This window comes from Garra rufa, chromosome 25 (genome assembly GCF_049309525.1).
Source record: "Garra rufa chromosome 25, GarRuf1.0, whole genome shotgun sequence".
In the NCBI taxonomy this organism is placed as follows: Eukaryota; Metazoa; Chordata; class Actinopteri; order Cypriniformes; family Cyprinidae; genus Garra; species Garra rufa.
In genome coordinates, this window is record NC_133385.1 from 36,778,678 (window position 1) to 36,793,943 (window position 15,266).

At 34.4% G+C, this 15,266-nt stretch overlaps 1 protein-coding gene across 1 annotated transcript in view; it reads right to left on the reverse strand.

Moving 5' to 3' along the window:
• The window catches only part of ano3 (anoctamin 3), a 125,510-nt gene extending 113,111 nt beyond the window's left edge, over positions 1–12,399 (reverse strand). Inside the window, exon 1 of the mRNA XM_073831922.1 lies at positions 12,150–12,399. Within this exon, the coding sequence (XP_073688023.1) occupies positions 12,150–12,246 (97 nt within the window). The 5' untranslated portion in view covers positions 12,247–12,399. The remainder of the gene's footprint in view (positions 1–12,149) is intronic.
• Between the last annotated feature and the right edge of the window lie 2,867 nt (positions 12,400–15,266).

Below are 15,266 nucleotides of genomic sequence, written 5' to 3' on the forward strand. Positions count from 1 at the left end.
ATAGGGACATAGTTGTATACTTAAAGTATGATGTAAAGTTCACTTAAAGAAAACTTACGAGTATACTTGCAGCATAAAACTACTAAACTAGTTCTTACTACATGAAGTATACAAAAATATACTTGAACTTTACTCAAGTATACTTGATTAAATAAACCTGAAGTATAATACTATTTGGTAAGGGTGTATATAATGTAACCCAGAGACGGCACATTCACAGATTGTGATGTACTTTCGGATGTATATATAGCTTCTTAAAGTAGCACATGTTGCCTGAAAATGCCAGTTCCAATCTAAATGGCTCACTGCTGTGCAACTTTCTAGAGTCAGGATACACATTTGTATCATTCCACTGAAAAAATAAGGGTGTTTTTACCAGTAGATTGTTCACTTTGTTCCAAAACAGGTACTTAAAATGTTACAATCAGTGTTGGGGGTAACGTATTACATAGTACTGCAAATTATGTAATCAGATTACTTTTTAAGAAAACATCTGAGTCACTTTTTTAAAAATACTTTGTTTTTCCATTTATTGACTGACAGGTCTCCTGCCCCAAGCTGAAAACGTTGTGTTCGCTGTGTAAACATGATGTTACTGAAGTGTGCATTGACTCATCTCACTTGCACAAAAACAGATTCAGTATTCTTCCATAACGGCAACGATTAAATATAAATTTGTTAAATAACACAAATGTCCCTTGTGTATTTAATTCCATTTTACTAGCCAATGTATTTGCTGCTGACCTTTGATCCAATTCAACCATACTAATAAGCAAAAAGGAGCGTACTCTTCCTTTACGCAATCCAGAATGGCAGCACAGCGGAGAGGTTTGATTGAGCTGCAACCTCTACTGTACAGCTGTGAATTTACATTTCTTTTAGCCTGAGGCTTATTCATTTCACTTTTGGTGTGAAAGGTCTTTGCCAAAAATAAAATATTTTTATATTAAAAGCAATCAAGCACAACAGCCCAGATGAGAAAAAAATACCACAAAACGTAATACATTACTTTCTATAAAAGTTATTAAGAAATGCAATTAGTTACTTTTTTAGGGAGTAACTCAATATTGCAATGCTGTGCTCACCCACAGAAACAGTTTGACAACATTATGAATTTTGATACAGCTTGGTTTGTTGTTGTGTTGAGTTGGATTGTTTTTTTCACCACAACCGAACCGCTCCAGTGTTTGTTTTCAGTCGGGTCGAGACCAGCTCATGCAGGCAATCTCTGACCGATTGTTTTGGTGCAGATCCATGCACAACTGCTGTGTTCACATATGTCTAAAAGAACCAACCCTTATGAAAAAGAAGTTTATTCAAGTGTGCTATTAGTATACTTCTTTTAAACTTAAAAATAGGAAAGTACACTTTCAGTATACCTTTTATGAAGTTCTCAGAAATGTGCTCTATATTCTTTTCAAAAATATACTTAAAATGACATATAAGTATACTTGACTTATACTTACAAAAAGTATATTTGAGCTCTACTTGTGCTCTGAGAATCCGTTTTTTCATTGTCATATGCTAGGGGTGCTATTACACAAAACACAAATGAAGAAGAAAGCGAAACAACAGATGCTTCCACATGTGATCTAACACAATCGTCAGACATAAAACAGCATCAGAACCGTAGATATGGAAAACTGTGTAACGTTATGAAATAAAATGTCGACCCATGAAGAGATAATAATGACTGTCAAGCTTTGGGGTGTTGATCAACTCCATCTACGTTTTGATTACCATCAATAGCCTTTTTTTGTTTTTATTCAAAATGTTGTTTATTTATTTATTATTATTTATGACACTTACCCACATTCAAGTGTTTATAAAAGAATGCATGAAACTAGAATTAAATGTTTTTGTTTACAAGTAGATACCCTTTGATACCCGTTCTGTCTTTTGATGTTTTGTATGTTCAGATATTCATATAACAAAATATATACAAATTAACACCTAAATAGGAACTTTACATCATACTTTAGTATACTTAAAGTATGATGTAAAGTTCACTTAAAGAAAACTTAGGAGTATACTTGCAGCATAAAACTACTAAACGAGTAGTTTACTAAGACTATACTTCAAAGTGTACTAAAAATGCATAAAAAAGTATTTATTTAGTAAAGTATCAGTATACTTATAAGTTCACTTTTAGTATACTTGCAGTACAAACTGAAAACATAGATGTAAACTAGTTGTGTACTCAAAGTTTATACTTAAAAGTGTACTTTTATATACTAGAAAGCGGGCCAATTTAGTCCCAAGGAGTATTGAAATAGTACACTTCAAAGTATGCTACTAGTACACTGATATTTGTATACCTACTACATAAAGTATACTTAAAAATATATTTGAACTTTACTTAAGTATGCTTAATAAAAAAATAAAAAATAAAATAAAATATAAATATATTTATATAAAAAAAATATATATATAATTATTATTATTTTTATTTTTTATTTATTTATTTATTTTTTTTTGGTAAGGGAAACTAATGGGCCGTTTATACAACAACGTTTTCAGCCAAGAAAAAAAAAAAAAAAAGTTTCATGCGTTTTGCCTGTTCGTTTACATGCAAACTGCGTTTTGGAGACTGAAACGCATAATTTTGAAAACGCAAGTGCAAGTTCAAGTTTGCTCCTCTATGTTCTGCCTTTCTGAAATGCTTTGATTTTTCACAAAACTCATTGTTGATGAAAATCAAGGTGTTCTCTGATTGGCCAGCTATCCGGTGCGTTGTGATTGGCTGAATTATTTTGCCATTATTTTCATAAGTCTTCGTTTTAGTGCATTTACACTGAAACACAAACCTGGAGTTTTCAATTTAAAAAGGGGTCTGCAGCGTTTTCGAAAGTCTCCATTTTCAAGGGTCGAAAATGCTGGAGTAGTGTGAACGCCAGGCGCAACCATAGCAAAATGTATGCGTTTTAAAACTGAAAAAGTGTAAACATAGCCAAAAAAGGTTCTGGTTCTGAAACACATGCTCAAAATGAGCCAATGGTAAAATCACTCTAAGGTCCTGTTTACACTAGTGTGTTTTCATTTTAAAATGCATAACTTTGCCACAGTTACACCTATCGTTTACACTACCCTGGCTTTTTCGACCCAAATGGCTTGATTAGTTCCGGGTTTGATGAAGGTCCGCCTTCTGAAAAAACTAAATGTGTTGTGATTGGTTAGCAGTCCCACTGCGTTGCAATTGGCGAACAGCTTAGACAGCGTTTCAGTCATGCCACACCCCTTCCCATAGCAGCAAGTTCAGTGTATAACTGTGCAAGCTAGATTAAAGTGATCCTTACGTTTTAAATATGAATATTTTTCTTACAAAAACACATTGAATCGCTACATGATAGGACCCCTTTTAAAACGCTGTTTTAAAACGAAAACTCACTAGTGTAAACAGGGCCTTAGTCAAGTTGTATCGGTCTGTTTTGTACAGTATGAGTGCTTCCAAGGAGGAACTAGACACTGGATTTGACACAGTTTGCAAGGTCTTTGGCTGAAAAGAGTTTTGATGAAGCAGTCAGTAGCTGTTATCAGACATATACTGCCTATTTCACTATAGGCTGGGTGACATCTGTGTCAGACTGACTCTTATTCTCATGATGTTCTGTTAAAATTGTGCTAGAAGTGATAATTTATTGCTGTTGGATTTTACATTTACAAAAATAATAGAAAAGAAATATAACAGATAGAAATAGTGTTAGAGCTCGGGTTATTATTATTTTTAATACGTAAAAAGGAAACAAACGGAAAAGAAAAAGAGAAGCAGGAATGAGAAGCATGCATGTAATTAAAATTAGTCATGCAGTTCTTTGTAAGCCTAAAACCACTGTCGATGTTTAATTTTAGGTGACTTATTGCATTATGGAGCAGTGGGTGATTTCCACTTTTTCTAGTTGTTTGGTTAACATTCCCTCATTTCATATTTTTATGTCTGATAATTATATTTTGGTTTGGAAATGCTTTCCACCAACGATAATCTTACCGCACATAAAAATTGCATAAAATCTCACTGAAATGATACAGAGAGACCAGACATACAGTAACAAAATTGCACAACTGCATTATCAAAATATCCATTACTCACTGATGAGTCCAGGGCATTGCTCTTGTGAATACATTTTCAATCAGAAGTTAATATGAAGATTGTACAGTGTACAATTTATCTTTAACAACACTACAAATGTGGATAGCAGGCACAACATGGGAAAACACGACTAAACATGCATCGACATTTTCAAATACTTTCATTTTTCACTGCCTACACTAAAAAGATCAATTTTCGCTGAGCAAAAATGCCCCAAAACATAGATAAAAATATCTAAATGTGTTTTAAATGTACCCAGATTAAAGTGAATGTAGTTAGTCCAATCAGGCCCTGAGCCTAAAATAAATCTGAGAGCATATTTTCAAGTCCACTTCGATTTTATGTGGTAAATAAAAAAATAAAAAACATCCCCAGGCGTCTGTCACACTTCCTACAATTATCATTAGCTGAGAATTAATATCACGCTTTCCCGATTAAAGGCTAAATTACAGATTTTCATTAATTATGGAACTGTATTATGAGAGCTTTATTTAGTGCAATATCCATTATCAACACTCGAATGGTACATTTTGCAGAACATAATGCTGAAAATGCATTATCCTGGCGCTGCGTGTTTCTGTAATAATGTGATAAGATACACTGTATGCCAGCGAAGGAGTCTGTGGCCAAACATGCTTTGATGTGGACATAACGAAATATAAAATCCAGTCTTCTGCAGAGGCCTAAACATCAAAGAGTCTCTCTCTCACCATTCCCATCACATTTCACCTTCCCTCACTGGGACGCTCCTTCCTTTTGCCGTCTCCACACATCACTCTTATATCAAGGGCATGCACTGTTTGGGCAAAATCCTGTTTTTAAGTGCATAGATGTGTCAAAATGAAACATAAAATCTGTTGGAGAAACCCTAGAGCGCAGGAAGAAAGTGAGAGAAAGGAAGATGCCAATATCCTGCTGTTGTTATTTTGTCATTAAGCACTTAAGACAGGCGAGATTCTGGAGTCAGTGGATATTTGGGTTTTAGTGAGGCGTCCGTGGAAGCTTCAGGGTCATTATATGTGATGCAGAATTGTTATATCACTGCTGACAGCAAAATAGTTTAAATCAGTCAGAACTAGTTTGCTGGTATCCTCAGCTCAGCCAGGCTTGAATACCAAGTTGTGTTGTTTGTCCAACTTCTGAGTTTGTTTTGAATTAAAATGTACCATTAAGACAAACTCAAGCCTGTTTTACACATACTGTGTGAAAGGGGCATTGATGCAGGATGATCATTTTGATGAATGTGACGCACACTCTTTAAAAATGAAAGTGCTTCACGATGCCATAAAATAACCTTTTTTGTTTAAATGGTTCCATAAAGAACCTTTAACATCGTAAGAACTTTTCTGTTTCACAAAAGGTTCTTTGTGGCAAAAAAAGGTTCTTCAGATTATAAAAAGGTAAGAAAGAGATGGTTCTTTAAAGAACATTTGACTGAATGGTTCTTTGTTGAACTAGAAATGGTTCTTCTATGGCATCGCTGTGAAGAACCTTTTAAAGCACCTTTATTTTTAAGAGTGTAGATGGCTCACACTCTCAGTATGAATTGTGTAACCTCTTAATAATAAAAATAATCATCAGAAATTGTTAGGATTTTTTTGCGATATGGCAAGACAAAGTATGAAATTAAGCATGAAATGTAAAACATTCTTTGATACAGTGTTGTCACAATACTGGAATTTCTAAATTTGATAGGACACCTTGAAAAACAAAGGTATTCCATATTATTTCTAATAATGGAGGAAAAACAGCCACAACAATAAGGGCATGCAATTTTAGATTTCAATTAAGAGATGAATATGACTAGGCTACAACATGACAATGAGGTATATTTTTACATTGTAAGCATCCTATTATGCTCTTTTATGAAGTCTTGATTTGGTTTTTGGCATGTTCTAGAATAGATTTTCATTATTTTTCACAATTACATTATTTCAGCTTCTCTCTTCCCATTCTGTCTCAAATGCTCTATTTAGTCCCTGTTTCGATGAAGCCCCTCCTTCTGAAACACAACATGATTGGTTAGCTGGCCCAGTGCGCTGTGATTGGCCAACAGCAAGCAGTGTATTCTGGAAATGTTACGCCCCTTACCATAACCGGGAGTAAATATTAACAATATTGACAATACTGTACTGTACACCAAAGCGTACAATACAGACATATTTTCAGCATTGTAACGTATAATATTGGTGTTTTGACATAAAACGGCGGTTAATAACTAATGTTTAATGTTTATCTGCTTACCCCCAGGGCATCCAAGATGTAGGTAACTTAATTTTTCACTGGAACACAAACAAAGATTTTTAACTCAAACCGTTGAAGTCTGTCAGTCATAAAATGGCAGTGAATATTTACAAAATCTTTAAGAGTTAAAAAAACATACACAGACAAAACAAAATTAAACCCTGCTGCTCTTGACGATATATAGAGGTCTTAAGACACAAAACGATCAGTCTTTGCAAGAAACTGAACAGTATTTATATCATTATTTACCTCTGATCTGATATTTGCATTTGTTTATATCCGGCTGATTACATTAATGCATTTGCTAGCCAGGAAGTTGCATATTTAAAGATATTGATGTGAGACAGCAAACTGTGTTCATTCAGCCGACAGAAATCCTGCCGCATCACAGAGCGCCATCATAGAGTTTTACAATAAATACATCAAATCTGTCCTAAATTGATGTAAATAAGACATAAGACTTCACCCTGCAGTTTTTAGCAAAACGTTTCTCTTTCTGTGGCTCTGATTAAGTCTGTATGTTTTATTTAGAGAGCTATATTATAGATTGCGCTTTCTTTTTCCGTTTGCTCTGTAGTTTCAAACACCATACTTCAAACTCAACGTTGCCGCTTTTTGATCATTTTGGTCCATTTGGAATAAATAAACAGTTTTAGACCACCATTTAAACTAAATGTGACGTGTCTGGTGTGTGTAATAAATGATACAAGATATCCTGGACGCAGCGATGGGCTTTTGTTTGGTTTGTGACTAAAATATTTTGTCATTTTGATAAGATATTCATCAAGTGTTCTAGAATAGAAGAATATGATAAAAATATAATGTAATTTCAATACTATGGCTTTTGTGTAGATGTTTAAAGATCTTTAGATCTTTAGTTTGAATGTTTATATGAAATGGTAACACTTCACAATAATTTGTAGCAATAACTAAGATTGATAAAAGCTGTAGAATAGACATTTTTTCCTGGTTAATGAGTTCATTTCAACATTTACATATATTTTCAAATGTTTAAGTTGCTTTTGTTAACAATCAATGAGCTGTGAACTAACTTTAATGCTCAATATATAATTAATATTAATACATTTTCTTACAGAGTATGGTTCAGTCCCTTATTTTAAATAGTAGACCAGTATTTTACTTTCCATTCAGTATCTATTTTAAAAACTATCGGAAGATTAATCGGTATCGGCCAGTATGGTCCAACCTAACTATCGGTATCGGTATCGGTAAAAACCAATATCGGTCAACCTCTAAAAGCCGTAGAATAGACATTTGTATAGTCTAACATTTCCTAATATTTTTAAATGCTTAAGTTGCTTTTGTTAACATTAATGAGCTATGAACTAACTTTAATGCTCAATATATAATTAATATTAATACATTTTCTTACAGAGTATGGTTCAGTCCCTTATTTTAAATAGTAGACCAGTATTTTACTTTCCATTCAGTATCAATTTTTAAAAACTATCGGTCGATTAATCGGTATCGGCCAGTGTGGTCCAACCTAACTATCGGTATCGGTATCGGTAAAAAACAATATCGGTCGACCTCTAATCTAAACACAGTCTGACATACAGGACAAAAATCATGTCAGAATCTCTGCAGTGAGCCTTGAAGTGTAAATGCAGCCAACCAGTCCATTTTAGGTACCAATAAAGTCTTACGACTTTCATATTATCACTCTATATACTCTTATAATACTCTCATAGGGCTGTAAAATGGTGGAAGGTCACTAGTTCAGTCCTACGAAGAGCAGGCCGTTAGCTATCAGCCTCCCAACAGTGCAATCCATTCCTAGCCCTGCAATGCACATACTGTATTATCTAGTCCACTATTCTGACACCCAGTTTAGCTTTGTGGAGACCTTCACAGACTGCGAGCCATTGTTCCAGAGGGACTGCCAGTGTAATAAGCGTACTGGGAATCACTTTGGATAAAAGCATCTGTTAAATGACTGCTTAGTGTTATAAACAGAAATGGTACATGAATGTGCACTAGCCTCCTGCGAAACCCTGAAGGAACAGCGTTCAATGGTTTTACCTCTGTCCTGGCATGCTGCACAGGTCCTAAATAATTAACTGTGAGTCATTAAAGGGCCTCTAATGCTTGCAATAATCTGTATATCCGCTCTTAGATCGATAGCTAATGACCGTGACAGAGTCGTGTCTAGGTAGTGAGAATGCAAAATGGCACTATAAATACATACCACCGTCATTAGGCCTAAAGGGGAAATGTGTAATTTACTGTGGCACAAGAAACGCCATCACATTGCAGCCATTCATTCCAATCAATTTACATTCAGAGACAAACTGAGGAAGGGTTTGTTCATAAAGTGTGTTCTTATAGGACTGTTGCTTTGGTTCTGCCCCCCTTTAGTTACCATTACTGTCCCTGTAAATCTTTCCCAATAGTATTTTTCTGCTTTCAGCAAACCTGGAGAAAAGTAATCAGGTTGAGTGAATTACCTCAGGAGCTGCATAATACCTGTAGGAATTGCATAATATAGATATTATCCATGCTTTTATGTGTAATTATACATCATCTATGTGACCCTGGACCACAAAACCAGTCATGTGGGTCAATTTTGAAATTGAGATAAGACTAAATAAGCATCCCATTGATATATGGTTTGTTAATATAGGGCGATATTTGAAAATCTGAAATCTGAGAGTGCAAAAAAATTGCATTTAAAGTTGTCCAAATTAAGTTTTTAGCAATGCATATTACTGTTAATATAAGTTTTAATATATTTATAGTAGGAAATTTACCAAATATCTTCATGGAACATGATCTTTACTCAATATCCTAATGATTTTTGGCATAAAAGTAAAAGCAATAACTTTGACCCACACAATGTATTTTTGGCTATTGTTACAAATATACCTGTGCTACTTATGACTGGTTTTGTGGTCCAGGGTCACACTTTTTATTATAAAATAAATTTAAAAAAAAAAAATAATAATAATAATAATAATAATATACAGTACAGACCAAAAGTTTGGACACACCATCTCATTCAAATGAATGAGAAGGTGTGTTCAAACTTTTGGTCTGTACTGTATATTTTTCTGTTTATTAAAGTTTTTACTCTACATTTGTGCAGTTTTCAGTGGGTTAGTGATATTTTTTAAATATATATAAATTAATAAATAAATATTTTTTAAATGGGTTTTTATACAAAAACTGCTTTTTTATGTAAAATTCACTTTATAAAAGACCCACATTTCTAACTCTAACTTTAATCTCTAACTAATTTCACATGGTTTAGTCTAAGATTTGTTATTGCTACAAATAACTTTTACCAGTAGGAGGCTGCAGAGCTCCACTATTTGCTATTTTCAATTTGACCACCTGAAAGATCTTTTTTCACAAGTTTTTCATTTTTTCAGTTGAATTCATATCTACAGTACAGACCAAAAGTTTGGACACGCCTGAATGAGAAGGTGTGTCCAAACTTTTGGTCTGTACTGTATACATAAAAAAACACAGGACAATAATACTAGTCTTTTTTTATTTGTTTATGTTTTATAATAACATTGAAAGTTATTTTAACAATTCAGCCCTATCACACATTAAAAACAACTTTTTTTGTTTGTTGTGTAAACCACAGAGAAAATTATTTATAATGTTAATAATAATATTTTGTTATTACTGTTTTGGATTTTTTTTAATTAATGAAATGTAATAATAATAATAATAATAATAATAATAATGATGATGCAATAAATGAATAATACTGTTCAGCAACATATCTATAGAATCACCATGCAATACTATAATACTAAATATAAAAATTAAAATAACTGAAGTAATTAGTAAAATAAATAAATAAATAAATAAATAAAATTAAAGTTATAAAAGTGTGGCCCTATCAACACTTTTTCATTTTTTTAGATAAAAGAAAATAGAAAAAAAAAAAAAAAAAACAGAAAAAGAATAAATAATAAAATGGGCATTTTATCATTGTCATTTTATTATTTATTATGATGGTTTTTTTTTGTTTTTTGTTTTTTAAGAAACTTTAATTTTACTTTTTTGTTTTTTGTTTTTACTAATTACTTTAGTTATTTAATTTTTTATATTTAGTATTATAGTATTGCATGGTGATTCTACAGATATGTAGCTGAACAGTATTATTTATTTATTGCATTATTATTATTGTTAAAAACTATTATTATTAAAAATCCAAAACAGTAATAACAAAAATATATATTATTATTATAAATAATTTTCTCCGTACTTTACACAACAAACAAAAAAAGTTTTTTAATGTGCGATAGGGCTGAATTGTTAAAAGAACTTTAATTATTATTATTATTATTATTATTATTATTATTATTATTGTTTTTGTTGTTGTCGTTGTTGCTTATGATGATGCTGTTATTGTTAAATTTTATTTATTTATTTATTTATTTGTTTATTTTTATTGATTGATTTTTCATAAAACAAACATGTATCATCCCGTGTATTGTTATAAAACATATTTGCGAATGTTGTGATATTTATTCTTGTATCACCCTCTGCTAAATGGTTGCATTAGATAGAAATAAAGCAGTGTTCTGGCTGGATTTTGGTTGTCTAGAATAAACTGCTGCAGAAGACTGAAGCAAAAATAGGCTAGATTTGCTTAATGAGATGAGAATAATCTCTGCTCAGATACACAGATTTGAACAACTCTTTGCTAGTTACTAAGTGACAATGCAGTCTTTTACCCATTCAATCTCTCATTTCAGAGCTGTAATACTAGTAGAGATTTTATAGAGCTATTTCCTCAAGCACTTTTGTTTGTTGACCACATCCTGAGAAGTGTAATCATAGCTGTTTGTGTTACTGTAATACCTTCAAACCAAGAAACAAATGCACTTTATCAAAACAAAGTGTAATGCCTGTAATATCACCAAAAGTCGCCATCCTTTCCGTCCCACAGCGAGCCACTAAAACCTGCAAAATTGGCTCTTTCTTTTCCATTTCACTGTAATCAAATCATCAGTTCAGTCAGAATCAGCCTGAGAGCAGTGGTTTTCAACACAGTGCGATTTAATAGGCAGATGACCACTTAGTGTGTGCGGCGACCCCATTAAACAACATGAAGGAAGATCAATGCAAAGTGTTTTCCCATAAGCCAGTCAAGATGTACCAGTAACTGTTCTTTTTCTTCCTTCTTTTTTTTTATTTTTTTTTATTTTAAGGTTCACCAAAACTGCAGCTATGAGAGCAACAAGAGCGAACCAACATCTAGTCCAAAGAAAATGCCAAAAATAAATCCAGTGAAGTTCCAGAGCTTGAACATCACAGATGAGTAGTTTTTAATACCCTAAATAGATATCCCTGATCAAAAATCTAAAAAGTACTGCTTATAGAATTTCTATTTGTACAGATTTCAATATGGGATCAAATAAGAAATACTAAAATAACATAATCATTAAATAAATAAATATCCAATCTGATCTCATTAGTACCAAATTACATTAGTATAAAATTCTATTATCATTCCTTCATACAAGGAGCAAAGATAGCTATATTGAAATGTTTTAAAGCCTTGAAAACTTCTCCTATGCCACACGCTTCCACATCCGTGAGATCTAAACGCGAATAAGCAAAACAGTTTCACTCGTGATCTATTCGTGACAACGATATTATATTCCAGTGGCATCCAGTAGCAAACGAATATGCGCCAAACACTTGATCATGAAGTTGAGCATATTATGAAAGCATCTCCATTCCGGGACATGAGGAACGACTGCCCAGAGCCGCACTTTCCCCCCAAAACACGTTCTTACACATAAACAGCCGCAAAAACAGCGCTCGCACTGACCCTTCTGCTGCTTGAAGGACTGTATGGATCCAGAGTGATGCACCATGGTGGTTCCCGATAGAGATCCTCGCGGGCAGAAGATGAAGGCGGGATACATGGGAAAGTATGGAGCGATCGCGTAGGTGTCTCTCCTCTGCGCAACCCAACACCTGACTACCCTCGCGCTCCACCATCCGGGGCTGTTGTCATGGTTACGCACTGTAAGAGGATGGATGGACACCCTTCAGCGGCGCGATAGAATGACCCGCGTTTTGGGGGGCGTTCACACAGGACGTGCTGTCGCGCTCCGTCTGCGCTATTTTTAATTGTTGGACACAAGTACACATGCGTCAGACGGACGTCTTTGACTGGTACGTCGCGTCCTGCTTTTTATTCCTGAATAAAAAACGTCTCGCGACGTAGCCTTGCGTTTTAAGACGCGCGTGTCAAGGTAAATAGCTACCGCAACTTTTTAAAACACGTCTCCGATGCGTTCTGTTCCATTCCGTGTTGTCCATCTGTTTGTGGACGCGAGAACGCTCTGTGTGATGAAGAGATGAGGAGACTTAACTCGATATGTGCGTGACGAAGATCAGGGGGAAATCGTGTCAGTGCCATTATCTCCAGGAAATAGTGCACCAACAATATTTGATCATTTTGTCAGAGAATTGCGTTCATAAATTTAAACAAAATTGTTTAAAATTAATTTTGAGAGGTATAAGATTTTAAAAGTGATCTACTGGCAGGGCAGTCTATGAGCAAATTGGTGGTATAAATGGTAATACATTGTTTTATGTAAAAATAAAGTTACAGCAGTGGAATCTTTCTCAAAAACAGCTAAAGCGTCAGATAAAAACCCAGGTAACAAATTTAGGTTGTGGGAACATTGTTTTGAAATTGTCCAGTTTTCTTGTTGTGATTATAACGTTATTTAAAGGTTACCAAAACGTTTCTTACAACTTTTTTTACCCCAAATATTTGAAGGTTTAATTTTAATATTCTAAGAATGTTAAAATGTCCATTTTTCTTGTTGCTGATGAGTATGTGAGTTATAACAACTTCTATTTCCATGGCGAAACTACAAACTTTGTCACGCCGCCACGTACACGCCCTTTAACGAAAACTCAAGATCTTCGCAATTTAACATTGCAAAGGCCTTTAGATTAGACTATCAGACGTAAATTTTCACCAGGTCTGATGTGTGTGCAAAGTTTCATGCGTTTTCGAGCATGTTTAGGCCCTCAAAAATGCGATTCATTTTGGAGAATAATAACAAACGGAGCAATTCCAATACGGTCCTCGCACCACTGGTGCTCGGGCCCTAATTAAAGGAAACCATTGGTATTATACATGTAAATTATGTCTCTTACTAAAATATGCAGTAGAAAACCCATAAAAGATTTACGTTATTAAAAAAATAATAATAATAAAATCCACATCGTTTTATACATATTTTGGACTATGGGGGGCACCATTATTTTGATGACCTCAAATGGTTGCACTTGGTAAGCTACAGTACTGGCACTACCTGTTGCTATTTTTACCACAACACAACACAAGCGATGTAAGTCCACACTGCTTTCCTAGCAATAAGAAGAGGCAACACGTTCCAAAGTCCCTTTAAGTGCATCTCCTATTTCTTTGAATGGGAAAACATAAAACTCTCCAAAACGGTTCACCAAGTTTACGATTAAACTTCATATTTGAAAACACCAATAAAATCTGACAACAGCTGCCTCATAATTGTTGTTTCTAGTGCTATTAGCATTTTAAAAAAAGGCTTATTTTGTCAGGCTAAAGCAACCAATGCGCATGTGCATATTGACGCTTGGTCAGGACCCCTTTGGCGTCTCTTTTTGATGCTCAAGGTACCCCTTTAGTGTAATTTTTTTAATGCACAGGGAACCCCTTTAGCGTCACTTTTCGACGTGCAGGGTCCTCCATTGTTTTCAGTTGTTTGCCTTAATTTAATGGTTTGCATGCATAAAATATAAATATTTTTTCTTATAAATTTACACTTTCATTGGAGCACTTAACCACCCACCCTTACCCTAAACCTACCCACTTCTGAACAATATAAAACACCGAACAGGCAAATAAAAGTACAGATCACATGTGTTTATTGCAAAAACTGACCATAAAAATGCAGTATAAAAGTATTACAAATTGTGTGGCATTCCAAGTCTTCTGAAGCCATACAATATCTTTATGCAAAGAAAAGAGTAAAACATGAGGTTTTAATTGCTCAAAATGATCCCGCTCCCTCGAAGTGCTCACATCTCATTCAAAAAGATACTCCCGTCGCATGATGCAATGATGCCAATGGCATTTCACAACCAAGGATGACTTAAGGCTTCGTCTGGAGGCAATGTTTGAATTTGCGCACACACAGACTGCACACAGAATCTGGGCTTTACGGCCGATGGAGACAGTGATCGCATCTATTCCTCTCACAAATCAATCGTTTTGCCTACGAAGACTTGGAATATTAATATGTTTGAATATATTATGACTGTAGTTGTATTTGCCTGTTATATCCTGTGTTTTGGGGTAGGTTTAGGGGGCAGGGGTTTGGTCTCATGCTCAAAAATGTGTAAATAGTGTAAATAAAATGATTGTGACTGTTTACATTGAAAAACCACACCCCAACATATGTGCAAAATGACATTACCAAATATATAATTTAATCATGGCGATAAAATTCCTAATGCCTTTCGCGTCGTCATATTGACACAAAGGGTTTCTTATTTAAAGCAACGGAGGACCCCGTACATCGACAAATGATGCTAAAGGGGTACCCTGAGTGTCAAGAAGTGACACCAAGGGGTTCTGACCAAGTGTCAATATGTAACGATTTGGGAGTGAGAATGTGTTGGAAGTGGAGAAAAGAATGGGAAGATGCCTGCGGACGAATTAAACTTCCTAAAGACCTGCGTTTTTGTTCTCTCCACTTTAGCCCTGATGCCTTTGAAGTTTTTGGTAGACCATAGCTACTGAAAGAGCTTACAAACAACAGAGACAAGCAACGCTAGATGCCATCCTGTCAGGATATAAACATGCTGATGCTTGTCATGATGCCGCAGACACTGAAGGAGATTTGATGGTATGGCATTTGGTTTGCAGGGTTTTCGTATTAGT